Source organism: Mirounga angustirostris, unplaced genomic scaffold (assembly GCF_029215605.1).
Source record: "Mirounga angustirostris isolate CCGP_5_RB_7025 unplaced genomic scaffold, mMirAng1.0.hap1 SCAF_13, whole genome shotgun sequence".
Classification (NCBI taxonomy): domain Eukaryota; kingdom Metazoa; phylum Chordata; class Mammalia; order Carnivora; family Phocidae; genus Mirounga; species Mirounga angustirostris.
Window position 1 is genome coordinate 10,151,510 of NW_026991721.1, and position 27,604 is coordinate 10,179,113.

A 27,604-nucleotide genomic window follows, 5' to 3' on the forward strand; every position below is an offset into this window, starting at 1 on the left:
CCAGGGGATAAACCAGTCCTTGAAGATGAACAATATTAAGTTAGAATCTCTCAGAGCTCAAACTTTGAGAAGCCTCAAGGTCTAACAAAAGGCAAAAAGGAGCAAACACCAAGGGAAAGAAGCAAACATTCTAAGAGGAGCAAGGTGAATGCCATTAAGTCAAAAGGAACCATTAGGGGAAGGAAGGAAATGCCAGGGGCTATTTAGAGAGGTGTCTCTTTTCAAATTCACCAGTATGAATTTGCTAAGTCTTAAATATCCTGAGTTTGGAGGGAAAATGAGGATTTTCTTCAAGGACAAAGTTGCATCTCAGCTATGCCCGCTGCTCACTGACCAGTCTGGAGCAAACCCTGCCGTAGTTCCCGGTGAGCCTGAGGCGGGGATGGGGTTGTTGGGGGGGGGGGGGGGGAGAGTAGCGGAGTTCAGGGAGGAGGTAGGCGGGGTGTGCCGGAGTGTGGGAGAGGATTGCCATGAGGAGGGACAGGTGTGTAAAAAGGAATTTTTGTCCAGCGTAATTGTGTTGAGCATTTGTGGGGGGCTTCTAGTATCAGGAAGGAGCACCTGTTTGACATTGAGTGGTGGCCTAGGTAGCAAAGATAAAGGGCAGTGGTGTAGGTTTTGTGGGCTCAAGTGAAGGAAGGGCTTTGTGTTTATCCCTATTCTTGAATAAATCAAGGCTAGATTCTCGACAATGTGGACACGGAAACACTTTTTTTTGGATAAAGATTTTATTTATTCATTTGGCAGAGAGAGAGAGAGAGCGCACAAGCTGGGGAGGAGAGGGAGAAACAGGTTCCCCACTGAGCTGGGAGCCCGATGCGGGGCTCAATCCCAGGACCCTGGGATCATGACCTGAGCTGAAGGCAAACGCTTAACCCACCGAGCCACCCAGGTGCCCAAACACCGAAACACTTTTTTTTTTTTTTTAATATTTATTTATTTGACAGAGATAGAGCTCAAGTAGGCAGAGTAGCAGGCAGAGGGAGAGAGAGAAGCAGACGCTCCACTGAGCAGGGAGCCCAACGCGGGGCTCGATCCCAGGACCCTGGGATCATGACCCAAGCTGAAGGCAGACGCCCAGCCGACTGAGCCACCCAGGTGCCCCTTGAAACACCTTTTAAGTAACAGTGAGGAATTCAGCATGAGGAGCGCAGGGAGAAAGTGAGCCTTTGTATGTTTAAGGCATAAAAGAAAGATTCTTTAGGAGCCTGAGCGTCCTTAGGACTCAGGATGGACATACGTATGAAAGTTGCACTCATGATACAGAGTATTTTGGTGATCTACTTGCTGAGGATGTATTGCTTAAATTAGAAGATGGACCAAGACTAACAAGGTGAGATAGTGGGCCTAAATCTGAACGTCTGGGAAAGCTCAAGCACACAGGTTCAGGTAGGGAGATTGCCTTAGTAAGCTGCTTGTGTTTAGGAAACAACAGTAGCAACATAAAAGGGTGACAGCCAGAAACACCTCCAGTGGAGACTGTTATGAACCACCAGCATCATGCGTTTGCCAGAAAAACCAAGTCCTATTAGGCTGTGTTAATAAAAGTATGGTATCTGGAAGGAAGGAAGCTAGAGTCCAGACAGACCATTGTTGGCACCCCATGGTCATTTGTGGTCACCAGTGTAAAGGAGCTCAGTGACAGCCTAAGGTAGCCAGTGGGAGGGCAGCTGCAGAGGCAGAACCAAAGGAACTGGGGTTATTTAGCTGAGAAATAAAAGCACTTGCTGACAAATGTAGTTTTTCAAAACTGGCTTGGGCTGCCTTTTGACAGGTAGTGAGTTCCTTATCCTTGGAAGTGTTTAAGCAAGGATCTGGGTGCCTAGGGAGGACTCCTACACAAGGCAGAGGGTCATCCTTCCCGCCTCCTCCCACTGGATGATCCCGATTTTCCTCCACCTGCTCACCACTTGCCCGCCTCCCAGTCTCTGATTGTGACCTGGGGCAGCTGCAGAAGGGGGCAAAGAGGAGCCTCTAGGTTCAAGACCCTCTAGTGCCCCCTGGCCAGGGGTGGATCCACTGACCCGCACACCCAGGACCAGTGTGCAGACCTGCTGCTGGCAGGCGGAGAGCCAGCCTAGAACTGCCCAGCAACGAAATGACCCAGCGTCCCACCTTCTCGGGACAACGCTGGCAACTCCGGCTCCACCGAGACCAGCAATTCCCCGGGCGCACAGCCTCCAGCACCAGCCTTGCTCCGGCAGTCTCCTTCCTCCCCCGGCCTCAGTCTGACGCCCACACCCCTTCGCAGGAAGCCGACTCCCAAACCCGGGCAGGGGGCGTGGGCCGAGGCTGAAACCCCGCCCCCAGGGGTCCCTGATCTTTGCCCCCGCCCCGGGCTCCGCGCCTCCCCAAGAGGCCACCGGCCGGCGGGCGGCGCTACCTTTTGTGTGTTTCGCTCCGAGGTGCCAGAGACCCCCCCCAGCCGTCCGCCGCGTCTCCTCGCGGCCCCCGGCCCCTCCTCTCGGAGTCCCCAGCCCCCCTGCTCCGCTCCGCGTGCCAGCTCGGGGCTCGCTGGTTCGCTCCCCGCGGCGCCAGGAGGAGGGGCGAGGGCCGGCAGCCCCCTCCCCCGCGCGCCGCGCCAGAGCCCAGCCAAGCCGGGGGGACCCGCCGCCGCCGGTCATGTGGGCCGGACTGCTCCTCCGGGCCGCCTGCGTCGCGCTCCTCCTGCCGGGGGCCCCGGCCCGCGGCTACACCGGGAGGAAGCCGCCCGGGCATTTCGCGGCCGAGAGGTAAGCGCCTCGCGCCCCTCCCCTGTCCCGTCGCGGGGGCGCACCCGGCGTGGGGCAGAGGGGCTCCCGGGAGTCGCCGGCAGCCGCCGGCCGGGGCTCCCCTCCGGGGCGCTGTCCGCGCGCGGGCGCAGCCCAGGGGGTCCGGACAAAGAGACAGCAGCCTGTGCTCTGGGCGGGAGCTGTCCTGGCAAGGACCGGTGGCGGGGGGGGCTGGAGATCCAGGCGCTGCGTGAGCCCCTCTGAGTCTGCCCTGGGGCGTGGACCCCTGGCGAGGGCAGCCCGGGACGTGCCACCTGGTCTCCGGAGCGGCTGGCCGTCGCTGGCGAACGGGCCTCCCCGGCCGGCGCGGCCGCTCCGGGGCTGGGGGCTTCCCCTGCGTCCAGGCTGCACGCACGCCGTGGACCTTGGAACCGCCGGGCTCTCCCTGGGTTACGTTTCGCTTTCCGCCTGTGTGTGCGCGCGGGCGGGGGCGGGGTGTTTGCCCCTTTGCTCTCTCCCGATGGATGCCACCCTCCCCTCGAGTCTCCTCCCGGCGAAGGCCGGGCCGCCGCGGGCCGCGAGCGCGTGTGTGCGTGATGCTCCGTGCGAGGGAACACGGTGTCAGCGCGCGGCCTGGCCCGCGGCCACCGCCTCGGGGGGCGCGCAGGGGGGCGGCCCCGCCGGGCTCGCAGCTCGCGCGTGTGTTCCGCAGCCACCGCCAGTTCCTGCCCAGATGGGCCCGGCTCCGCGGCGCTTCGGAGCCTTCCAGCCACCTGTCTCCCCGTCAGCGCCCGCCCGAGGAGGCTCCTTGGGGCGCTCGGCCCCCGCCCACCCGAGGGTGCGGCTCCACCAGCCTCCGGGGCATCCTTCCGGAGCCCCGTCTGAGAAGGAGCTGCGGGCTCCGCTTTCCCAGGCTGCCGCCATAATGGCTCTAGCCGGGGCGGTGGGGACACAGCGCGGCCGCCGGCACCTCCCACCCCCAGGGCCCCGCTTCCTTGCTTCTTCTGTGATGACTTCAGAGAAGGAAACGTCTCTTTGAGGCTCCAGGCACAGTTTGCTGCAGGTGTTTCTGTGCTGCCACGTGCCCGCAGTTCTCCTTCCCAGAGTACTTGTCACATTTGACAGCTCTTCTCCCTGAGTGGAGCGAGTCTGCCTTCGCCATCCTTGTCCCCCAGTGCCTGCTGCCGCCCCTGGCACCTGGGGGGTGCTCCGTACACTGCCTGACCGGCAGGATATTCCCAGCAGGGGGAGCGCACAGTTGGGGAGGGTTTTCTTGTCCCTCTTCCGTGGTGCCAGGATTCCCAGTTAAGAGCGGGCTGGACTCCATCACTCTGCCCAGCCCATCACAGGACCAGTTCCAGTCACCGCCTCCGACCCCGGCTGGGCAGTGCACCTGCTGCTCCCTCCCCTTCTCCACTCCCACAGCTTGCCCCTTCTCTTGCCTGTCTCAGCCCAGATCCTGGCCTTCCAGGAAACCTCCCCTGACCCTCCTCGGGACTCCAAAGCCTGTCCCATTGTGGGGCACTGGTTACATTGTTTTGTTATCACCTGGGTCTTTGTCTGCCCAGCGCCCCTGGGGGAGGGGAAAGTGGCTCGTTCATGGCTCTTTTGCCATGCATCACCCAGTGTTGGGCACTCTGGCTCCCCTTTACTGGCACCCACACCTGGGGAATGACATCTCTGGCTCCCCTGGGGCTGCCCTCCTCCTTTTTCTGCTGGCTTCCTTTCTCAACCTTTCCCTCAACAGCCATTTAGTGAGCACCTGCTATGTGCCAGGCATTGCTCTGGACACTGAGGGAAACAAAAAGGATGAAGCCCTGCTCCTCAGAGAATGAGAGGGGAGACAGACAATGAACGAATCAACGAATTGATAAGTAATTTAAGGTCCCAGGAAGTAAGTGTTAAGAAGAATAAAGCAAGATAAGGATGGGTAAGATGGATCTCTCTGCGAAGGTGCATGAGCAGAGAAGAGACCTGGGTAAAGGAGGGAGTGAGCTGGGTACATTTCTGAGCAAGAACCTTCCTGATAGAGGGAACTGCAAGTGCAAAGGCCCTATGGCAGCCATGCCTGGGGCTCTTCATCTATTGCTATCTTTCCCCCTCAGTGCTGAGGCCCCTCTGAGCACCCCACCCCCCCAGCCACTGTGCTCCGTGTTCGTGTGGCAGGTCCCTGTAGGAGGCTGCCCCGCCCCCCTTCCCCCAGCCACTCTGCTCCGTGTTCACATGGCAGGTCTCTGTAGGAGGCTGCTGTCTGTTCTCTCACACCTTTGTCTTTGTCCTGCCTCCAGGAGAGACTGGGTCATTTTTCTTTGGGAACTTCCCACTGCCCCTCTGGTGGGTTTTAAGAACTGTTTGTTGACTGACTTACTGACTGGCTGGGAGGCTTTCACTGCACGGCAGGCCAATCCCTCACCCAGAACAGAAATGTGGCAAGTGCTCTCTCCTCTCTCCTAGACGCCGGCTGGGCCCCCACGTCTGCCTCTCGGGCTTCGGGAGTGGCTGCTGCCCTGGCTGGGCCCCCTCCGTGGGCAGCGGGCACTGCACCCTGCGTAAGTGCCTGTTCCCATGCCCCAGACACCCTCCCCAGCAGGGCGCTGGCTCCCTGGGCTGGCCTGAGTAGGGCCCCCACTCCCTCACCTGCATTTCTCCTCTCAGCCCTCTGCTCCTTTGGCTGTGGGAGTGGCATCTGCATTGCTCCCAACGTCTGCTCCTGCCAGGATGGAGAGCAAGGAGCCACCTGCCCAGGTAACCGGGGCTGGGCCATGGCTGATGGGAAGAATTCTTTTGGCGCTGCGACTATGTGCCAGGCACTGGGCTTTTGTCTTACTTAGAATATCATCTTCCAGCAACCCACTTAGGTAGGCCTTCTCATCCCCATTTTACAGATGAGGAAACTGAGGCACAGAAGTTAGTGGCTTGCCCAGGGTTACCTGGCTAGTAAGTGCCAGAGCTGGATTTAAGCCTCCAGGGCCACCTTCCCAGCAGGATTTAGGAGGAGCCCCGGTGAGGTGGGGGTGGCGGGCACTGCGGCGTGCGGTGTGCTCACGGGTGTGGTGCCTGTTTTAGAAGCCCACGGACCCTGTGGAGAGTACGGCTGTGACCTTACCTGTAATCATGGCGGCTGTCAGGAGGTGGCCCGAGTGTGCCCTGTGGGCTTCTCCATGACAGAGACGGCTGTCGGCATCAGGTGTACTGGTGAGAGACCTGGGCGCCATGGGGGGTGCAGCGGGCGGGAATTCTGTCTCCTCCTCCGTCCGTCTGTCCATCCTGCCAGGACAGTCTCCGGAGAGATGCAGGCCAGGCCGAGCGAGGCTGAGCTCTGCTGGGAGCGTGGGCAGGGAGGCAGGCAAACCCAAGAAATGGGCCCCTTCTGCTAATGAGCACCTCTTATGGACCAGGCACTGAGCTAGGGACTGCGGTGACGCGTGGTGGCTTGGTCCCTGCTTCTGAACAGGAGGAGGGGAGACAGGTCAGGATAACCATGGTCCCATGTGATGGGGCCGTAACTGGCCAGGTGCCGGGAGCCGGGCCCACGGAGGGGCAGATAACCGGCACTGCAGGTGGGTTGACCGCGGAAGGCTCCCTTGGGATCGTGATGTTTGAAAGACGAGGAAAGCCAACCTCAATACTTATTTTGTAAAAGTGCTGTGTGTTTGGGATTCTAAAACGTTCTTACAGGCAAAGTCTGTCACCGTCCTCACAGGCAGCTACTGGGACCAGTTTCTTGCATATCTTTCCAGAGAGCTGAAAGGAAGCCCCCACCCTTGGTTTTTTTGGGTTTTTTTTTTTTGAGTTTTGACTTGGTAAAAATAATGTTTCTTCTGCACACATGAAAGTAAAAAATAACTTATTTTGGAACTTTTGGGAAGTAAAAGAAGGGTAGAAGATGAAAACTAACATGTCCCCAAAGTCCCTACCCAGAGATATTTGTTACTAAAATGAAATTGTGTCTTCTGCCCTTTTCCCTGGATGTGTGTTTGTGAGTGTGTGTACCTGTGTGTGTGTGTGTGTTAGGTGTGCATATGTGTGTGTTTTATAAATTGGGCTCATACCTTATGCAGAGTTTTTATTCTTTTTCTCACTTTATATTGTGGGGGGGACTAGTCCTTATGGCATAATTTTTTGCGGCCGTGTCTGTAGGTTCTCTGCAGGGTTTCACTACTCCTAGTAAAGGCTGCAGTAAAGAGGCTTCTCATCAGCCTCTCTCCTTATTCTCAGAGGGAGAACCATTGGGTCAAGGGTCTCACTGAGGAGTTTTGGTGCTCGGGGCTCATTGCAACATCAGAGGAAGGCTGAAGCAATTCATCCTCCCCTGAATGCTTCCTGGGGAGCACTTTCTGCACACACTTCTTGTTGCTGAGGCAAACCGGAACTGGGGACAGCCAGAGAACATTGTCAAAGCTAGCCCCAGGTGGGGGAGGGGGGGCACCACCATGAGGGATCCCAGTGGGATGGGTTAGTCAGGGTGGGCTTCTAGAGGCGGTGGGTGTGGTCCCAAGGGGCTGGCTGTGGGGAGAGCAAGTGGGGAGAATGAAGGTGTCTAGCAGGCATGGGGTCGGGGGGTGGGAGACACAGATCTTGTAGGTCCTAGAGAGCCGCCGTGGTTCTTAGAGAAGGGAGGCCGTGAAACCAGGGTGGGGAGTTCTGTTCGGTGGTGCCCCTCACCCCACAGTCCTGAACTTCCCCAAAGGACTGCTTGGATCTAGTCACCCCACCCTGGGCAGAAGCCTCAGGGCCTCCTCGGCACTCCACAGCCGGGCCTCAACCCATTGCTCCAGCCTCCCGCTGCCCCAGCAGGAACCTCAGCTCTGGCCAGCCTGGTGGTGGGAGGAAGCTCCTCAGGCTCTCTCTCCTCCCAGTGCCTCCTGGTCCTCTGCCCATCTGTCCTCCAGGCGTTCCTCCGGCCTCGTGGGCATGTGGCGTGGCTCTTAATGTTATCAGACTGTAACCAGTTAGAGAGTCTGTGCCATGTCTTGGTCACATTTGTGTCCTCAGCGGTCCTCCTCCAGATCTGCTGCATACAGGTGGTGCTCAATAAGCACTTAATGGAATTGAATCAGCCTTCCTGCTCACTCCCCTCTGCCCTGCTAGGGTTGCCCTGCGGTGGGGCCATTGGAAATGGTTCTGTCTCAGCCGTCCTCTCTGTCCTCTGGTCTGTGTGGGTCACAAAGGAGCCTGGCCCCTCGGCCTCTGCTCTCTGGTGGTTCCCTCATGGCTGATGACTTTCCTGGTGGTGCCTGGTCTTTCTTCCTGGGGTGTGTCGGGGGGGGGGTGGTGGTTTCCCCCCTGCTGAAGGCAGGCTTTGCTTGGGAACAGCGTCCTTGTGGGGTCGCTTTTCTTCCCCTGTACGCAAACAACGTGCAGAGTGGTCTGTGCAAGGATACTTTCTCTCTTCGCAGACATCGATGAATGCCTAAGCGCCTCCTGCGAGGGCCAGTGCGTGAACACGGAAGGCGGGTTTGTGTGTGAGTGTGGGCCGGGCATGCAGCTGGCTGCCGACCGCCACAGCTGCCAAGGTGAGTGGCCCCGGGGACAGGTAATGATGATGCCGTTGCCGCGGCGGCTGGGCTTGGAGTCGAAGGCATGGCGGCCCCGCCCAGCCCAACGTGTGTGCGCTCCATGTATTACTGCATTTCCCGGTCCCCCGAGGCAGATCCTGTTATCATTCCCTGCTTTACTGATGGGGAAACTGAGGGTCACCCAAGGCCATTCCAGCAGGAAGCGCTGGGGTCAGCTTGAATCCTGGCATGTCCAACTCTAGGGCCCCTGCTCTGAGCTGGCTCTGCAGGGTGGAGGGATAGGGCAGGAGAGGCCTAGGGGAGGGCCAGGGGCAGGACGGAGGAGGCCACGGAGATGAGGGAGGGCCATGGGAGAGGTGTTTCACCCACTGCCTTCATTAACTCCATCTGCCCTGCTGGCGGCCTGGCTGCCCTATCTGGTGGGGAGGGGCAGGAGGACATTGGGGTGAGGGGTAAGTTCTGGGGGAGCCCCAGGAAGAGAAGGATTCTGCTCCTGAGTGAGCAGGATGAGGGAGATCTTGTAACATAATTACCTCTTCCTTGAAGATGCCTTTTACTTACAGAAGGAAGCGAGGCAGATAAGGCAAAAGATCCCCCGTGAAAGTGTGGTATTGTTTTCTATTGTTTGAAATAGTCATAAATTGTAAAATAAGTTTTAAAAATGGCTACCTCCAGACCCTCTCTGCTACTCCTGCGCTCCGCTCTCCCACGGGAACAACCCTGATGTCTTAGTCTGCTTGGGCTGCTATAACAAAATCCCACAGACTGGGCCATTTACACAACAATTTATTCTCACGGTTCTGGAGGCTGGGAAGCCCGAGGTCATGGTGCCAGCCCGTTCACTTTCGGCTGACAGCCCTTCCTGGCTTGCAGACGGTCTCCATGCTATGTGCTCATGGAGAGAGAGAGCAAGCTCTGAGGGCTGTTCTTATAAGGGCACTACTCCCATCATGAGGGAGCCCCCTTCAAGACCTCATCTAAGCCCAATCACTGCCCAAAGGCCTCACCTCGAAATCCCATCACATGAGGGGTTAGGATTTGAACATGTGCATCTGGGGGAACACAGCTCACCCTAGCACCTGGTTATTGCTCTGATGCATGTCCTCCCTGCCTATCCCCACGACGTGTACACACACATACACACTCACAGAGATAGGATGAGCAGCTAACAGGTGCAGAGCTGGATTCCGGCATCGTGCTAAGCACTTTACATGCATTTTCTCATTTCTTTCTCGTAATGAACTTGTGAGGCTGGTACTATTTATTTCCATTTTCCTGATAGGAACACTGAGGCTTAAAGAAATTAAGTAACTTGCCCAAGATCATGTTAGAGCTGGGATTTGAGCCTCTGCTTGCTTGTTCCTCTCAGCAATCTGTCTTGAAGATCTCTCCACATCAGGGTAAATGGACCGGCCTTGCTTTTTTTAACTGCTGCCTGGGGCTCTGCAGTGCAACGATCCCACAGTGGACTAACTCTTCTCTTATTGATGGACATATACATTATTTCCAGTTTTTCACAATTTCAAACAATGGCATGGGGAAGCTTTGACACAGGAGGTACTATAGAAGCTGAGTTTTGAGGTATGAGTAGGAGTTTTCCCCCAGACAAGATGGACAGGGATCCCAGGCAGACAAAAGAACATGGGCAAAGAGGGAGGCCCACAAGAACATGGTGCATTTGGAAGGTGGCAGAACAAAGGTGGGGGACAGGGAAGGTGGGAAAGGCCGTCCAGGGCTTGTGAGCTGTGGTGCGGCATCGATGCCTGTGGGAGCAGAGAGTGGCTCAGATGTTTGGTCAGATTATCCAGGACACTGTAGCACAAGGCTTGGGAGGAGCAAGGGGAGATGCATCAAGCTGTTGCTCTTCTCCAGACCAGAGGCAAAGGTGGCCCAGGCTGGGGTAGGGCAGTAAGGATGGAGAGAAGAGGGCTGACCCAGAGAGGACTTCGTTGATAGGCTGAATGTGGGTGGTGAGAAAAGGAGGGGTTAGGAGGGTCTCCCACGGCCCTGGGTGGGGGAGGGGATGGCAACGGGAGAGGAAGAGGGGAGCACACGGTTCTGACACTCCATGGGGAAATGAGCTGCAGCCTTGCCCTGGTCCCTTGCAGACACTGACGAATGCCTCGGGACCCCCTGTCAGCAGAGATGCAAAAACAGCATAGGCAGCTACCGGTGTTCCTGTAGACCCGGCTTCCATCTCCATGGCAACCGGCACTCCTGTGTAGGTAAGGTGGGGGGACCCTATCGTCTTCATACTTAGGATGCCCGTCAGGAAGATGGGCAGGGCGAGCCCAGGGACAGGGAAGGGCCAGCGGTCTGGACCTCCTGGCCGCCTGGAGCCTGTAAGCACTTGAGCCTTTGCTCAGAGCCTGCCTTTCCCTGGGGTTGGCGTGGCTCCTCGTGAAAGACCCTGTCTTGGACTTTTCCTGGCCACGTGCCACTTTTATCCTGTTATGTTTCTCTTCCACCCCTCTCCCAGATACGCCCCAAGGATTCCTCTCTGCTCACCCATTTTCTTGGCTGCCTTTCCTCCCCTTGGTAAATAAAGCATGTTATGTCTTGGTTCCTCTGGTTTAGAAGGAGACCCCTGTTTTCTCAGCCCATTAGCGGAAATTTCCAGAAAGGGATTGGCATGTTTGGCTTAAGCTTGGCTCATGGGTTGAAGGTGGGGTCCCATGGGCCTGAAAACAGACCTTGTTCTGGCAGAGTTTGGTATTTGTCCCAAAGCCTACCTTGAGCAGTGCAACGTTTCTTGAGACTCTTTTTCAGAAGGAGCCACACCATCCCCTACCCACACGTGGGAAGGTGGAAGGTTTGGAGATGAGATTCCCAGCGGGGCTCATCCCCACCAGCCAGGGCGTAACCATCGTTGGGTAGTGCTGGGGGATGAGTCACTGGTGCATCCATTAAATGCCAACTGGGTGTATGAACCTTCCAAAGGGATTTCAGCCCCACTCCTAGACGTCTGAGTCACGTCCCACACCCTGAGGCAGGGATAGACCCTATAAGAACATGGCAAGGAGACTTCCCCAGCTTTCTGGGCTTAGGGATGTTGGAAGAAGGGGTCGATCGCCCCAACAAGGCAGCTGTTGGCAGCGAGGCTCTCCTACAGATGTAAACGAGTGTCGGAGGCCGCTGGAGAGGCGAGTCTGTCACCACTCCTGCCATAACACCGTGGGCAGCTTCCTGTGCACCTGCCGACCTGGCTTCAGGCTCCGAGCTGATCGCGTGTCCTGTGAAGGTGAGCGACCAGCCCTGCCTTCACCTACCCAGGCGCCGACCCAACGCTAGGCCCCGCCCCGGTCCACCCAGGCCCCACCCCCTCCGCCCCCCGGCTCACCCAGACCCCGCCCCTGCCCTCCCGGGCTCCACCCCTACCCTCTCGGGCCCCGCCCCGCCCTCCCGGGCCCCTCCTCACACACAGGCCCCGCCCCTGGCCCTCCCAGGCCCCGCACCCTGCCGGCCTTGGGCCTTCTTCCTTTTCCATCCATTCTCTTTCAATTCATCTTGTTATTTCCAACTCTTCACTTTCTCATTTACGCCTTCCACTTTTTTATCCTCATCCTCCCTTGTCATTTTACCGTTTCCCTAGCGCTTTTGTTTTCTTGCAAATGGTAAAAGGGGAAAACAAATGATAGAGGAGCATGTGACAGGAGTCCGGGAGCCTGGGCTCCCAGGGACACTTTGGGCAGTGTGGGGTCAGCTCACTCTGACATACGTCAGCAGTGCGCCCGTAAACATGCGTACAAGGTCATCTAAATACTGAGCATGCTCTTTCTAGTCCACGGCAAGCTTTCCCCAGACTGTTCCTTCATCCCGACCTCAGCATGCCCTCCTGGGAAGCCACATCTGGGGGGGGCGGGAGCAGGGGACCCACTCCTAACCTGTCACTTGGGCCTGCTCCTGTGGTGCTTTTCCATCCCCCTTGTGCGATCGTCACTGCAGCCCCCGTGGTCTTGGGTCGAACTGGTGGTATTAGACCCGTTTTGCTGATGAAGAAACTGGTCCAGAGACATCCAGTGACTGGTGGTGGAGGAGCTGCATTTAAGCCCCCTGGTCTTCCGTTTCAGCTTTCCCGAAAGCCGTGCTGGCCCCATCGGCCATCCTGCAGCCCCTGCAGCACCCGTCCAAGATGCTTCTGCTGCCCCCAGAGGCGGGCCGGCCTGCCCTCTCCCCCGGACACAGCCCTCCTTCCAGGGCTCCGGGGCCCCCACCTGGGGTCAGGACCACGAGCCTGCTGTCTCCCACCCCTGTGCCACCCACATCCTTGCCCTCCGCCCCAACTCGGCTGCTGGCCACCCTGGTGGCCACCCCCGTGCCTGGTGCCTCCCTCTTGGGGACCCTCGGACCTCCCTCACGACTACAGGAGGTGACCCCGCCCTTGCCCAAGGGCCCAGCAGCCACACAGATGGCACCGGGGTTCTCTGCCTGCTGGCACCTGGGAGCCATGTATGAATCAGGGAGCCGCTGGACAGAGCCTGGGTGTTCCCAGTGCTGGTGTCAGGTAGGTGGGAGGGATCCTGGGGGCTGCCCGGGTCTGGTGTCCGGGGCCTTGTGATGGCTGGAACTCCTGCTTCTGCTTCCAGAACGGGGAGGTGACCTGTGAAAAGGTGACGTGTGAAGCTGCTTGTTCTCACCCGATTCCCTCCAAAGATGGGGGGTGCTGCCCATCGTGTACAGGTGGGAGCTGGTCTGGGGAAGGCTGTGAGTTCCCCACATGGTCCGACTTCTTCCCTTCCCCAGCCCTTCTGCAGCTGAAAGGCTGTTCTCCAACTTTTGGGGACATTAGAATCACTTGGAGGTTAATTCCTGGGTCTCATTTATCCGGTGTGGGCAGGGCCTGGGAGTTTGCATTTCTTTTTTTTAAAGATTTTATTTATTCATTTGAGACAGAGAGATACAGAGAGAGAGCGAGAGCATGAGTAGGGGAGAGGCAGAGGGCGAGGGAGAAGCAGGCTCCCTGCCGAGCCAGGAGCCAGACGTGGGGCTTGATCCCAGGACCCTGGGATCATGACCTGAGCCGAAGGCAGATGCGTAACCATCTGAGCCACCCAGGCGCCCCAAGGAGTTTGCATTTCTAACAAGATCCCGGGTGATACTGCTCTTGCTGGTCCAGGAACCACACTTTGAGAACCACTGGTGTATGCTGTGGTATCCCTCAGGGGGAACTTTTCATCTTCTGGGGATCCTTTTGAGCTTCATTCATTCATTCATTCATTCATTCAGTGAGTTTCTCCAGATCTACCCAGCAGTCCCCCTACCCTGCCCCAACTCTCCTCCTACAGCCGGGAGAGTAATCCTTTGTAAATTCTGTCCTCGCTCCTTTTTTTTTTTTTTTTTAAAGATTTTATTTATTTATTTGACACAGCGAGAGAGGGAACACAAGCAGGGGGAGAGGGAGAGGGAGAAGCAGGCTTCCCGCCGAGCAGGGAGCCCGATGTGGGGCTCGATCCCAGGACCCCGGGATCATGACCTGAGCTGAAGGCAGACGCTTAACGACTGAGCCACCCAGGCGCTCGTCTGTCCCCTTTCCAATTTACTCCCATAACCTGCTTACAGTTTTTCACTTGTTTCCCCTTGCTGTTGGGATACAGACCCTAAATCCTCACGAGTCCTTTGACAGAGCTTCTCAAACTCACTCCACAGGGGGATCCCTGGGATCTTGTTAAAACACAGCTTCTCATTCCGTAGATCTGGGGAGGGGCCTGAAATTCTGTGTTCTCTGAAGCTCTGGGGATAAGACGCTGCAGTGAAGACATCTTCTGAAGGGTTAGAATGAGAATAGACGTAGTGGTTTCTTAATGATAATCGTGACCTTTTGCCATGTTCCTGCTATATACTGAGCCCTGAATGTGAATGGCTGGGCACCTGACGTGTGAGGCTGTGGATCCTTCCAAGGCCCCTGCAGGGCACGTGGTAGTGTTCCCATTTTACGGTAAAGACAACTGAGTCCGTAGAGGTTAAGTGACATGTCCAAAGTCACTCAGGTTAACTGAACAGACAGACCAGGTTTTTGAACCCAGGGCTGCCTGGCTGCCTTTCTTGCCATATGGGAATAAAATGCCATGTTCTCAATAGAGTCCGGGGTTTACAGACATGAATGGAACCCTCCTGGGCCATCTTCTGTGGGTGTCTCCTGCTTACTTCTCCAGGGGTCCTAGGACAGCACAGTCCTGGGTACCTGGATCTGCCATGCCTGGGGCGTCCTGGCTGGTGAGAGAAAGTTCCAGGTACATTACGCCTGGAAAAGTAATGAGACCTCAAGCTTCCTCTACTTTGAAGAGGTCTGATGCCTCCACTCCTGTTTGTCTTTCAAAGGCTGTTTTGACAGTGGCGTCATCCGAGCTGAAGGGGACGTGTTTTCCCCTCCCAACGAGAACTGCACTGTGTGTGTCTGCCTGGTGAGCATCACAAGAGCCCCAAAGCCTTGCGGGTATTTTCCTAACCTTTGGGGGTTTTAGAGGAGGAGGGAAAGATGAGCTTGTTAAAGGTGAGCTTGTCAAATGGAGGGACAGTTCCCAGGTTGTGGATTTTGGGCGGAACCTGTCGAATTTAAAGGCGTGGGGGTCTGTGGATTCGAGGAGCCTTGTGCTGAGCAGCGAAGAGCCAGCAGGCAAACAGGGTCCATCTGTCTAGGAAGGGGAGGTGATGGAACTCCCTCGGAAACTTCCCACCAGGGAGGCTGTTTTTCCCTCCAGGCAAAATATTTGCCAGCACAATAAAGGTATCCACATTTGGGACGGAGGAGGCTTATTACCAGGCTCAGCTTGTTAAGAGTATTATTTTGCTGTAGGCCAATTTGCTTCTCTAAGAATAGTTACTAAGCACCTACTATGTTCCGGACACGGCCAGGTGCTGTCCCACAGATTAGATTAGGAGCACTCCGTGCTACCAGGCTCGGGGCTTGGGGCTTTTCTTCTGTCACTTCACCCGTGGCTCCTGGCAGCTCGTCTGGGTCAGCTTTCCTGTCCCTGTTCTACAGATGAAAAGACGGAGGCATGAGCTGGGCTTTGAGGCGAGGTCTCTCTGTATCCATGGCTTGGGCTCCTCCTCCCACCCTTCACTGCCTCCCTCTGACCATCACTGGCCTGGTGGCGAAGGGTGGCAGCCGTCATGGAAGGCAGAGGGCGGGGCATGGAGACGATGAGCACCACCCTTTACCGAGCCCCCCCTCGGGTGCCACGCATATGCAGCGGCCGAGCACTTTCGTGGGTCATGTGGCACGAATCCTCCGCAAGCCCCAATGGAGGCGCCGTTTCCAGCTCCTCACAGATAGGGAGACTGAGGCTTAGCGGGCTGACGTACATTGGCCAAAGTCACATGACTCAGTGGAGGAGCAAACACTGCTTCTCAGCTCTGGCTGGCTCCAGAGGAGGGTTTTTGTTTTTTTGTTTTTTTGTGGGTTTTTTTTTTGCCTTAATTTCAAATTTTGAAATTTAGTTTTAAAGTTAATTCTTTGACTAGCCAATAGAGTCACCTGGTTCAAAACTCAGATGCACAGGAAGGTGTCTCCGGTGGAGTAACCTCTGTTCGCCTCTCCCCGGCATCCTTCCAGAGCTTCTGTATGCTGTGGGAGGATGTTCTCAGCACACCGTAGTAAACACCAGGACCTGGGTCCCTGCACACTGTCCTTGTTGTCACCGTGGTGGCATTCAGAGATCTTGGATGGCTTCCTTTAGGAGGCTTTGGGGTTGGGCAGGAGACCTGAGGAGTGGCTTGAAATAGGGAATGAGCTGAGAGGCGGGAGGGCCTGGTTCTCCTCCTCCCCTCTGCCCCCACCCAGCACCATCTCTCCCCTCGTCAGGCCGGAAATGTGTCCTGCATCTCCCCCGAGTGTCCTCCCGGCCCCTGTCAGACCTCCCTGAAGTCAGATTGCTGTACTTGTGTTCCAGGTCAGTGACTCTTTGGGGGTCGGGTGGGGGGTAGTTTAGCTCTTTTGTGTGTTTTTGGGAGCAGGGTGAGCGGAGCAGAGGATAGGGATTGATTTTTGCTTTAGAAACTCAGATCAAGGGCGCCTGGGTGGCTCAGTTGGTTAAGCGACTGCCTTCGGCTCAGGTCATGATCCTGGAGTCCCGGGATCGAGTCCCGCATCGGGCTCCCTGCTCGGCGGGGAGTCTGCTTCTCCCTCTGACCCTCCCCCCTCTCATGCTCTCTGTCTCTCATTCTCTCTCTCTCAAATAAAAAAAAAAAAAAAAAGAAACTCAGATCAAGTGGAGCATTTCAAAGTACCAGTTTAATTGAGCACCTACTCTGTGCACAGTGGTTTGGATGCTAGATAGGGCTCCCCGCCCCAGGAGGCGCCTTCAACACAGCCAGGAAGGGGTGTGAGTCCACCCTTGGCATGGCTCTGTCTTGAGGCTGGGAGGGCGTCTCCCCTTCCCCACTAATGAGTTGGTCCTTTGTTAAAAATGTGGTTCTCTTTTCCTGGGATGACCTCATCATCATCACGAATGTTCCCTGACGGCTCTGTGCTGTTGCTTGCCAGCCCTTGATCTCATTGAATCCATGTGGCTCAGCCTCGAGGGAGTACTATTCAGAGCCCCATTGTATAGGTGACAAAACCGAGGCTCACTGAGGTCGTCACTGCCCAGAGACGTACAACCAGTTAATACAAGAACAGAACTTGAAATCAAGCCTACCTGCTTGCAAAGCTGGTGTTCTTTAAAAAAATGTTTTTCTTAACTTTTAAATGTTATTTTTAGCTAAGACATTTTTGAATAGTTAATATACTGCCTATGAAGTAGTAACCGTTATCAGCTCTTATCAACCCTATTCTACAGATGGGAAGACTGAGGTTTAGAGAAATTAAGGATGTTGCCTCAAATCCCTCCCCACTGAGTTGCATAGCTGGGATTTGAACCCAGGGCAGTCTGACTAAGCCAGGTGGGCCTGGGCTAGCTTGCGGACTGTTTCGGTGGGGGGATCCTCGGATTAGAGGTTTTCACTGACTTCTCCTGGTCTCCAGGGGATGGCTTCGGCGCCAGACCTTGTCTTAGGCATCCGGGGCAGTCTCTTTTCTTTTTTCTTTCTTTCTTTCCTTTTTTTTTTTTTTTTTTAAGATTTTATTTATTTATTTGAGAGAGAGAGAGAGAGAGCACAAGCAGGGGGAGGGGCAGAGGGAGAAGCAGGCTCCCTGCTGAGCAGGGAGCCCAAGGCGGGACTTGATCCCAGGACGCTGGGATCATGACCTGAGCTGAAGGCAGATGCTTAACCAACTGAGCCACCCAGGAACCCCTGGGGCAGTCTCTTTTCATTTCTGCTTTTCTCTTACTTTTTAGTGATTCAGGAAGTCCCCTCCCTTTTTGGTTAGGGATCTTAGTTTACATGTGGTTCATTCTCCATCAGTTTTTAAGCAGCAGCTTAGTTTGTGTCAGGGTTTGGAGGGGAATGGTTGGCTCCCTGAGCGTGGTGCATGCTGTGGAGCATGGTGGGAGTGTGTTAGCTTCCCCAAGGCCCCCCCGACCCACTGTTCCCCTTTCTCTCTAGCTGCCCCAGCCCAAAGACCTTGAGCTGCCTCTCCCTTTCTCCCCTGCAGTGAGATGCTATTTCCACGGCCGGTGGTACGCAGACGGGGCTGTGTTCAGTGGGGGTGGTGACGAGTGCACCACCTGTGTCTGCCAGGTAGGTGGGTGCAGGAGAGAGGCCGGGCACAGGCCTTCGCTGGCATGCCTTGACCAGAAGAATAGGAGCTGCCATGCAGCAGAAGGGACACTGAGGCAGCAAAGGCATTATGGGGACCTGCATTCACCAAGGGCTACCCACAGTCTCCATGAAGTTCACCCTTCAGCAGAACTATTTATAGAGCACCTACTGTATGCCTGGAGCAATGCTGAGTGCTGGGGACACAGCTAAGCACAGGACAGCCCCAGTCCCCTCTTTCAGGGGGCCCACAGCCTAGGTGGGCCATGGGCAGGTGACTAGGGCTCCTGACTGGAGGGGAAGGCTTCTTGGAGGGAGAGGTGCTAAGTCGAGATCTGAGGGGTGAGGGATTTATTAGAAGAGGATCCGAGGCAGAGCAGGTGCCTGGCATGAGCAGATGGCAGGAGGTGAGAGCGTGTGGCCTGTTGTCAGGGCCTGAAGGTGTCCCTTCTGGTTGGGGCGCAGAATGTGGGAGACGAGTCAGGCAGGAGAAGACGCTGCAGACAGGGATGGTGCTTGGGTTGGGGTCCGAGAAGCAGGGCCTGGGGCCTGTAAGTGATTTTCCGAAGATTCTCAGGAGAAGCCAGCCAGGGAAGCGGGATAGGCAGGGGACAACGGGGTCTCAGGCTGATCCCACAGGGAGCTCTGGAGTGAGTTGCATGGCAGAGATGGCTGTGCCCAGAGGCCAGGGAGCTGGGCATCAGTCAGTTGTGTATGTTCTCTCTGCTCCCGGAGAGCGGAGTGGGGGGAGAAGGAACCGTCCAGGTACATGGAGGGCCCATCCCCTGTCAGCCAAGGGCAGTACTTAGGGGAAGGGGTCTTGGGGAGGAGGGGGCCCCATAGCCTCTACCTCAGACTCAGTCATGAAGGGCTTTGCCGGCCAGGCTGAGGGCTCTGGGCTTGGCAGAGCTGCTGATGGGTTTTAGGTTTGGAGCCGTGCGATCCCACTGGTGCACGAGAACTTTCTCTGGCCGCGGAGTGAGGGCAGACTGGAGGGAGAGCAGGAGGCTGTTGCTGAAGTGAGGGGAAGTGGGGCTGGGGCTGCAGCCTGGGAAGGCAGGGACCCCCAGCCCAACAGCCGGGACATCCCAGAACACGCTCCCAGCCTTTCCCCGCTACTTCTGCCCCCCTCCCCCACATCACCCCACCCCCCCTCCTCCTACTCCTCCCCCCACCCCCCACAGATTCTTTGTCACTTTTAGGAGGGTGACAGCCGCTTGCCAGCCTCCTCTTTAGCTTTCAGACGGCCCGAGGCTGGGGAGCTGCCCTCACTGGCCTGTGCCCTTGGTTCTCTTCCAGAATGGGGAGGTAGAATGTTCCTTCACACCATGTCCAGACCTGGACTGCCCCCGAGAGGACTGGTGGCTGGGCCCTGGACAGTGCTGTTTCGCCTGCCGGGAGCCCACACCCATGACAGGTGAGGGCCCCCAGCCCTGCATGCCGGCCTCTGCCCCACCTGGGGCCTGGATGCCCTCCAGGAGGGCGGCGGCGCTTCACCTGCTGAGACCCTGTGTGTGTTTCTGGAAGCGTGTCTGTGTGTGTGGGAGCGGCATCTGCTCCCGTATGTCTCTGGGAGGGTGCGTGTTTGTGCGACTGTGTGTAAGTGCGCATTTACGGGCTCTGAGGTAAGCATCTGTTTGCGTGAGCTGCCTGTGTGGACCGGGCACGTGTCTGGGGGGAAAAGTCCCTAAATGTTGGAGCTGGATCGGCAGCTGCAGGCAGCCCCTGGGCCCAGCAGGTGGGGCGATGGACGCTCTGCGGGACCCTCTGTGGTGGGAGTGAGCCGAGGCGGCTGTCCTTGGGTGGCAGGCACGCTGTAGGTTGGGCAGGCGTTCAGGGCCCTCCTCGGCCCTTGTGCCCACCCGCGCTTTCTCCCTCACTGTCCCCTGGCCAGGCTGCTCTCTGGACGACAACGGGGTTGAGTTTCCGATCGGACAGATCTGGTCTCCCGGTGACCCCTGTGAGTTATGCATCTGCCAGGTGAATGGCAACCTGCACGCCTTCAGCTGCTCCCCGCTCCGGCTGTCCCTGCCTCACCCCGAGCAGACCCCTCGGCCCTGACCGGGCCCTCCTGGCCAGGCCTCCCTGCTGCGCCCGAAGCTGGGCCACCTCAGCCTGCCCTCCTTCTCCCTCCTATGCCGGCAGCTTCCATTTGTACAGAAGGGGGTGTGACCTGCTGCTTGGGAGGAGTCAGGGGTCCCAAGGGTAGAATTTCCCTGGGCACGGATAACTGAAGGAGTGGGGTGACCTGAGGCTCCGTGGTTCGGGCCTTTCCTGCGACACTGCAGGGTTTTTCCTTCATGACCTGAATCTGTGACCTCAGCTCATCCGAAACGGATAAGGAGACGGTGCGCGGGTCTTAGAGTCAGATGGGCCCAGATGCAAATACAGCCGCTTACCAGGAAACACTGGTTACAGCTCATTGTTGAAGTACACGCTGGCTTTCCTTTCTGCTTTAGAAGAGTCTTTCGTCCATTGGAGCTTAGAGCTTTCTTTCTCAAAATGAGGTCCGTGCCCCAGTGGTGCCTGCTGGACGTGCAGAATCTCCAGATCCAGAGGTCTGGCTACTCAGACCTCCACACTCAGAATCTGCATTTTAATCCCCCGGGTGACTGGTGTGTAAGAGGCACGGCCTTCGAGTGTCTCGGATGCACCGTTTGTGAAAAAGCCTTAGACCCTTGCAAAACTTGGAAGCGTTTCATCGGAATTACAGTTGGGAGGAGGGCATATCCGCTGCCTTTCCCCTTTATGACTGATCCAGGGCACTCATAGTATGAGAAAGCTACACAAAAGCTTCATCAACATTCAGAGTCTTAGACAAAAAAAAAAAAGAAAGAAAGAAACCATATGTGGTGCTTTTGTCTTCTGAAATAGACATTTCCGGTGGAATAGTTTTCTATAAAAATAGGATTTTATGGTACTCCGTAGGTTTGGGGTGAGCGAGGGTTCCAGGCAAAAGCTGAGTGAAAGAATTTGGATGGGGTGGTGGTGAGATTTGGCTGGTGCTGGAGAGGGACAGGAAGCCACGGAGACCGAAACCCCTCTCTGACCTTCCTTCTCCTTAGATAGGGAGGCTTTCGTGGAAGGCTCACACCCCCTTTCCCCAGGAGCCGGTCCTCTTTGTGGGGGACCCGCCACCTCCCATCATGACAAGCCTCGGCCAGTTTGCAGCACTGTCCTTTCTTGGGGGTGGGGGGTGCTGGGAGGGCGGAGTGGGGCAGGGAGGCGGGGCCTGGTGTTACAGGTGGGGTCTTGGTGAAGTTCTTCCTTCCTTCAGGCAGATGGCTCAGTGAGCTGCAAGAGGACAGACTGCGTAGACTCCTGCCCTCACCCAATTCGGATCCCTGGACAGTGCTGCCCGGACTGTTCTGCAGGTAATTTCCTCCTTGGGGGGCTGCCCAGCACCCCCTGCTCCTCTTGGCGGGATCCTGCCCCCCTCCCCCTGCTTCTGGGCTTGTCCTGCACCAGGCTCCTCTGTGCAAAGGATGGACCACACGGGCTTCATCCCCGCAGCCCCACGGGGCCAGCCCGTGGTACAGATGATGAACGCAGGCTTCAGAGATACAAAGCCATCTGCCCAAGGCCGGCCCTGTCTGGGTGCCAGAAGCAGATGTGGAGATACGCTGAGCTTCCAGCCCGGGTGGGGGGACCAAGGAACCATCCCTGTGAAACAATCAGGGAACAGTGAGAGAACATAACAATGCTGCTCTTTTTTTATATTAATGCTCCGCTTTTCCATGATTTCAGAAGTAACATTTTACTGAAGTACATACAGAAAGCAAAAATAAAAACAATTAAAAAAGGGCCCCTTATCACTTTTAGCCTCGTGGTTTTGTTTTTCTAATCTCTCTTCGTGAAGTGTCTCTGTCTCTATGTCCCAGGTCTATAACATGTGTCTGTATCTAACAAATAACATACAGATGTTCTAAAACATTTCCCTGTTGTCCTATCATCTGCTCTCTGCTTCCTAGGATGTGATAAATGTCATCAAGGTGGCAACACTCAGATCAGACCTCAGTGGGCTTGGGGAAGCCCAGGGGAGGGGTGTGGGGGAATGTTCTGGAAGGTGGGGACTGGCTGAGTGGCTGGGGGGGAAAGAGCAGAGAGGATGGCAGTGGTGCCTGGGCCAGCCCCTCTGGCCTGATCCTGCCCAGGGAGGGGCAGAGGAGTAAACACTCCCTTCCCTGGAAGTGGAAACATTCTGATCCCTCTGCTAAATCCAGGGCAAAAAAAAAAAGAGGTGGCACCCAGTCCAGACCTGTGTTTTGTCCCTTCCCCAAACCCCGGGGTGACTGCCTGGGGAGGCAATTGGCCTGACCTTTGCTACCCAGAAAGCTCTTGGACCTGAGCCCTTGGCAGGAGCCTGGTCACCGGCCACCTGCCCGGCGGGCGCTCACCCCCGTGCTCTCTCTGGCAGGCTGTACCTACACAGGCAGAATCTTCTACAACAACCAGACCTTCCCGTCCGTGCTGGACCCGTGTCTGAGCTGCATCTGCCTGGTACGGCCCCCCCAGCCCTGACCCCTGTCTGTGGAGACTCCCCAGGGGCTGACACCAGCTCCTGGACCTTGGAGGCGCAATCCAGAACCCTCCATGAGAAGGGTCACTCTGGGTCACGGGGAAGGTTGGCTCCCTCTAGCCCTGCCTGGGGTGAATCTTTACCCAGGGCCAGAGAAATCGTTTTTAAGCCTGCATGGCAAAAGTCCTCTGCTTCTGGGTGACCAGAGGGCATCTGGGGGGCTCCTTGTAGTATAGCGTGGGAGTGCTCCCTGAGCACAGGTGAGGGACTCCAGCCCAGGACTCTGAGCTGCGGTCTCAGACTCACACGATGGGGCTCTTACCGTGTGCCAGTCTGGCTGTCGGCCCTTTCCTTGCATGAGCTCAGTTAATCTTTGCAAGAATCCTGTGAGGTGGGAGCCACTCTCCTTTCCATCTGTGGGTCAGAAAAATGAGGCACAGCGAGAAGTGCCAAGAACGGAATCCTGGTATCCCGAGGCCGTGATCTCAGAGGTGCACTTTGCCCCGAAGCCAGACTGCCTCTCAGTCTGAAAAAGCATATGGGATTGTCTGTATTGTTTAGGACTGGGAAAATGGGGCAGAAAGGCCTTCCTGCCTGTGTTGCTGGAAACGTTCGATGCCGGTGGAGCTTCTTGCTCACAGTGGGTCAGGACGCAGCGTGGCCAGCGACAGGTCTGCGGGATCAGAGGAGCTTAGCGCCGAACGTCTCGGCCTCTGAGTGGGCCTGTTCACTCACATGCTTCGGGGAGCTTCAGGCTCTGGGTCCTTCTCTCTCCTTGGTATTTGGTGCTCACCTTTCCCGGGTAATTCGTGGGTTTGTTCCGCTAGGGCCTTTTGACAGATGAGCTGCGTGAACAAGGCCAGGCCCCTGGCCCTATGGGGCTTGCGTTCTGTCAGGAAGACAGACTCTTGACTGAGTGAATGAACCTGTCCCTGCACCACGGGGGCTCTGATGGGCACTCAGTGGCTCTGTGGCCATCCTTCCCGAGTGTCCCATCGGCAGCCCAGAACAAAGGGACTCGTGTGTTTTCTGTGTCGTGCAGCTGGGCTCCGTGGCCTGCTCCCCTGTGGACTGCCCCATCACCTGCACCTACCCTTTCCACCCTGATGGGGAGTGCTGCCCGGTGTGCAGAGGTGAGTGGGGGAGCCGCTGCCTCGTGTCCCAGGCTCCCGGGGAGGCCTTGGCTCACGGCCTGGTCTCCTCCACCCCTGCAGATTGCAACTACGAGGGAAGGAAGGTGGTGAACGGCCAGGTGTTCACCTTGGATGATGAGCCCTGTACCCAGTGCACATGCCAGGTAAGCTGGGCCTAGGGACTCGGGAGCGGCCCGGCCAGGGGACTGCTGCTTGCCTTTTGTCCCTTTGCGAAACTCTGAGCCCCCTTAGGCCACAGAAGCCCATCTTCCTCCTGCCTTCCCAACTTTAAACAGCAGCTAGAATGCCTTTGGATTTGATGGTATCCTCCCTCTTTGTGGGTTCCTTAAAGCAGCCCTACTGTGTCAGCCTCCATCCCAGGATCTTTCTGTGGGTGGAAGAGGCGCCTAGGGGCACTGTTACAGGAGGGGAGACGATCTGGGCTTCCTTATGTGTGTGCTTGTGCTTCCCCAGCTGGGAGAGGTGAGCTGTGAGAAGGTCCCCTGCCCTCGGGCCTGCTCCGACCCCTCTGGGCCCCCCGGGGACTGCTGTCCCTCCTGCCCAGGTAAGTGGGCCTCTGGGTCCTGAAGCTTCTCCGTGTCTTCCTGCACTTTACTCTTCTTCCCAGAAACCTAGCCCTTGTAAAGGGCTGGATGTGTGAAGCCCGGGCTCAGAGAGGGAATGTGTTCTGCCCGAGGTCACACAGCCAGCATGTGGTGAGGACACATGGTTGGGGCCCTGTGGTTAGCAGGTGGAGTACTGGGTGGTGGAGCTTTGGGAGCGGTGTGGGACCTCCTGGGGCAGGACAGCGCGGCACCAGATGGGGATCCTCATCTGAGCAGGGTTCTCGAGAAACAGGAAACTCACCATGATGTAGCTGGCTCCCCATACTCCCACCAACTCTACGCTGTGTGTCTTGAATTGAATTTTTCTGATTTAACATGTCCATAAAGTACCTTAAATGTGGCTATTTTTTGCTTCTTTTTTAAAAAAGATTTTATTTATTTGAGAGAGAGCGAGCACAAGCAGGGGGAGCGGCAGAGGGAGAGGGAGAAGCAGACTCCCCGCTGAGCAGAGAGCCCGATGCGGGGGTCGATCCCAGGACCCTGGGATCATGACCTGAGCCGAAGGTACACGCTTAACGACTGAGCCACCCAGGTGCCCCTGCTTTATGTTTTTTAAACTTCCAGGAAGACATTGAATTTTTCTACTGATTTGTGGCCTGGATTTCCTCTTGGATGAAATACCTGTTTAACTCCTTTGGCCTTTTGAAGAGGATCCTCCATATTTAGGGTCGCTCTTTAGGTCCGTGGCTGAAGAAGAGCTGCCGTCAGGACTGGGGGGGCTGGAAGCATCCTGAGCCCCTATAGCCCTGTTTTGAGAACCATCGAGCACTTTGTAGATCTTGCTTCACTTAACCCGCCACAGACTCCTCAGCAAGCCGATGGTGATTATTCCCCCTGATTAGTCCAGAGACTAATCGTTAGCTAAGATGCCAGGCCGCGTGTGGAGCGTGTGACCCGTGTTACCTCAGCTGTGATTATATCTCCATTTTGCAGATGGGCAAATGGAGGCTCAGAGATGTTAGGTTTCTGTCTTAAGGCTGCACTCTAGCTGGCGGCGCTGGGCTCAAGCCCAGGTCTCTCTGATTCCTTCCCCTGTGCTCTGCTGCTTCCAGATGGGGAAACAGAGGCCCAGGGAGGTGAGGTGCAGAGCCGGGCCCCTTCTCCTGGAACACACTGCTTTGGCTACGTTCGCACGCGCCTCTTCCTAACAAGAGCGCCATAGAAGGAGAAAGCACTTTTTGTTGCACTAGAATATGAATTGTTTCCTTTTGATAATTCATAAAAGTCACAGTTTTCCTGAGGTATAGATCACATCCCGTACAATTCACATGCTCAAAGTATACAATCCGATGCCTTCAGGCAGGTTCAGAGTTGTGTGACCGTCCTATAGGTGATTTTTAAAATACAGTCCATTCCAGATTTTCCGGGCTTGACAGCATCTGTCTCTTCCTGATCATATACCTTTCTCCAACACTCTTCCTTCTTGTGCTTCTTCCCGCCCCATGTTCTCTGTGCCTAGCCTCTTCCTCTGCTTGTTCTCCTCCCATATATCAAGCCCTTATGATGTGCCAGGCTCCAGGCTGAGACTTAAAAGAAATTATTTTTTTCAATAGACTTTATTTTTTTTGAGCAGTTTTCGGTTCCCAGCAAAAGTGAGTGAAGGCAGAGCCTCCCCAACTAACAACAGCCTACGCCAGATGGGACATTTGTTACAATCCGTGAGCCTCCCGCACTGGCACAGGATTATCAGCCCAAGTCCGTGGTTAACATCCGGGTTTGGGCTGGGATTTCCCGCGCGCACCATTCAGTCAGTGCTCAGAGTGGCCCTGTGAGTTGTTAGGATGCCCATTTTACAGATGAGGACGCAGAAGCCCAGCGGAGTTATGCGCCTCATACAAGGTCACACAGCCAAGGCCTGGCAGAGTGACTTTGGCGGACTGCTTCCCTCTGCTCATGGTTCCTTTTTGGTCTCCCCCTGGAGGCAGGGGCCACTGGTCCTTACCAGGTGTGAGCAGCCCCTGTCCCTCCCCGTGCAGCTCGTCCTGGGGCCGCCTCGGCCATCGGGAGAACCCCAGTGCATCTTGTTTCCTCCACCTCTCTCTAGATGGCCCAGAGAGGAAGGCGGTGGAGGTCGGCAAAGCAGCTCGGAGTGCCCGTGGAGATGCTGAGGCCCCGGTGAACTGTAGCTCCTGCCCAGGCCCCCCAGCAGTGCTGCCTCAGAAGTCGGTGCTCCACGTCCTCCAGCTCCATCTCAGAACGAACCTGTCTAACGCACAGACTTTACCCACGAGCCCCTCAGGAGCCCAGGCCTCACCCTCACCCCCTTTGGGGCCTGGGGGCACATTCCCAGGGGAGCCTGGGGCCTCCCAGCCCTCACCAGGGCCTTCGATCCCTCCAGGAGCCTCCACTCTACCTCCAGCCCCGCCCGGGGCTCCTAGGCTTCCTCCTGTTACTCCAGAGCCTTCAGCCTCAGCCTCTGGGGCCCAGACAGTGACCAGAAGGCCTTCTTTGTCTGCCATTGTCCTGACTGAAGCTTCAGCCCATTCCACGATGGCCCCCAGCCCCTCAGAGACCGCCGCCACCCTCCTCAGGCCTCGCAGAGCCTCTCCCGCCACCTCCAGACTCTCTGCAGCCCTCGCAGCCGCGGCCAGCTCTAGCCCCCAGCGGCCCGCCACGGGGACCTCACGGGAGGATGAGTCCACCGGGTAAGCAGGCCTCCAGGTCAGGGCCGTGCCTGGGACACGCCAGACAGAGAAAACGGCCAGCAGCCCTGGGCGCTGGCGGGGAGGCTCTGGGGCCAATGAGGCCAGTGACACCCGACGCTCACTTCTGCAAGGCTCCTGGAGGGATGGAAAGTCCCCAGGGCCCCACGCAGCCTTGTCCCCAAGAAGCATTTGGAACGTGCTGTGAGAGCAGGTAATCGGCACTCTCCATGGTCAGTATCCTCCTTGGACACCACGGCCGGCCTGTCTTTTGAGGAAGGTCGGGCTGCTGAGCTCCCCGCTCTGGAGGAGAAGAGTCGGAGAGGGCCTGGGATTCCCTGGGACTGTGCCACCAGCCATCCTGCCTCCCTCCCTGAGGTTTCCTGATTAAAGGCTGTCTCAGTCTCCCCCAGACTGCCCTGCTCGTTCACTCTCGCCTTTGGAAAGGTGGGGAAGTGTCACTCCAAGCCCACGGGTGGTGAACCAGCGCCCACCTCAACCCTCCAGCGAGGGAGAAAAGCCGGCACCAAATGAGGGTGGCGTGGGGTGACGTCTTGTGGAAGCACCTGCTGCCTTTGGCTGGCGGGGGCTCCTCCCGTGAGAAGGGAAAAGACGGACAGAGGCGGCCCCGCGGGTTGGGTACCCTGGGTGGGAGCCTCAGAGCTGGAACGGGAGCGGGCAGGTCCCGAGGGCACCCTCTCAGCAGTGGCACCCACGGGCGGGCGGGAGGGGGGGAGGGCAGCAGCGAGGGAGAAGTCCCAAGCCTCAGCCAACCCCCTCTGCGGCTAGGATGGCCCTTCAGAGTTGTCCCGAGT

At 56.8% G+C, this 27,604-nt stretch overlaps 1 protein-coding gene across 2 annotated transcripts; it reads left to right on the top strand.

The window, feature by feature from the left end:
* The first annotated feature begins 462 nt into the window (after positions 1 to 462).
* Positions 463 to 27,476, top strand: VWCE (von Willebrand factor C and EGF domains). 2 transcript variants are annotated; one of them, XM_045893573.3, is made up of 20 exons: positions 463 to 2,732; positions 5,166 to 5,260; positions 5,367 to 5,456; positions 5,778 to 5,906; positions 8,111 to 8,227; positions 10,339 to 10,455; positions 11,343 to 11,471; positions 12,301 to 12,734; positions 12,817 to 12,910; positions 14,549 to 14,631; positions 16,035 to 16,122; positions 17,766 to 17,851; positions 19,169 to 19,286; positions 19,764 to 19,849; positions 21,147 to 21,243; positions 22,287 to 22,369; positions 23,431 to 23,521; positions 23,603 to 23,685; positions 23,996 to 24,086; positions 26,192 to 27,476. In XM_045893573.3, the coding sequence occupies exons 1-20, from the start codon at positions 2,623 to 2,625 to the stop codon at positions 26,794 to 26,796; spliced, it is 2,826 nt and encodes a 941-aa protein (XP_045749529.1). In that variant the 5' UTR covers positions 463 to 2,622; the 3' UTR covers positions 26,797 to 27,476. The 2 variants fall into 2 exon arrangements, with proteins under 2 accessions (XP_045749529.1, XP_064432420.1); XM_064576350.1 differs by lacking the exon at positions 26,192 to 27,476 and adding an exon at positions 24,516 to 26,042.
* The last annotated feature ends 128 nt before the right edge of the window (positions 27,477 to 27,604 follow it).

Bases quoted from the DNA above. Each gene is read 5' to 3' on its own strand.
- VWCE (XM_045893573.3), top strand. From the start codon at position 2,623: ATGTGGGCCGGACTGCTCCTCCGGGCCGCCTGCGTCGCGCTCCTCCTG. The intron at 5,907-8,110 runs GTGAGAGACCTG...CTCTCTTCGCAG, and splicing joins TGTCGGCATCAGGTGTACTG to ACATCGATGAATGCCTAAGC. The intron at 14,632-16,034 runs GTGAGCATCACA...TCCCCTCGTCAG, and splicing joins GCACTGTGTGTGTCTGCCTG to GCCGGAAATGTGTCCTGCAT.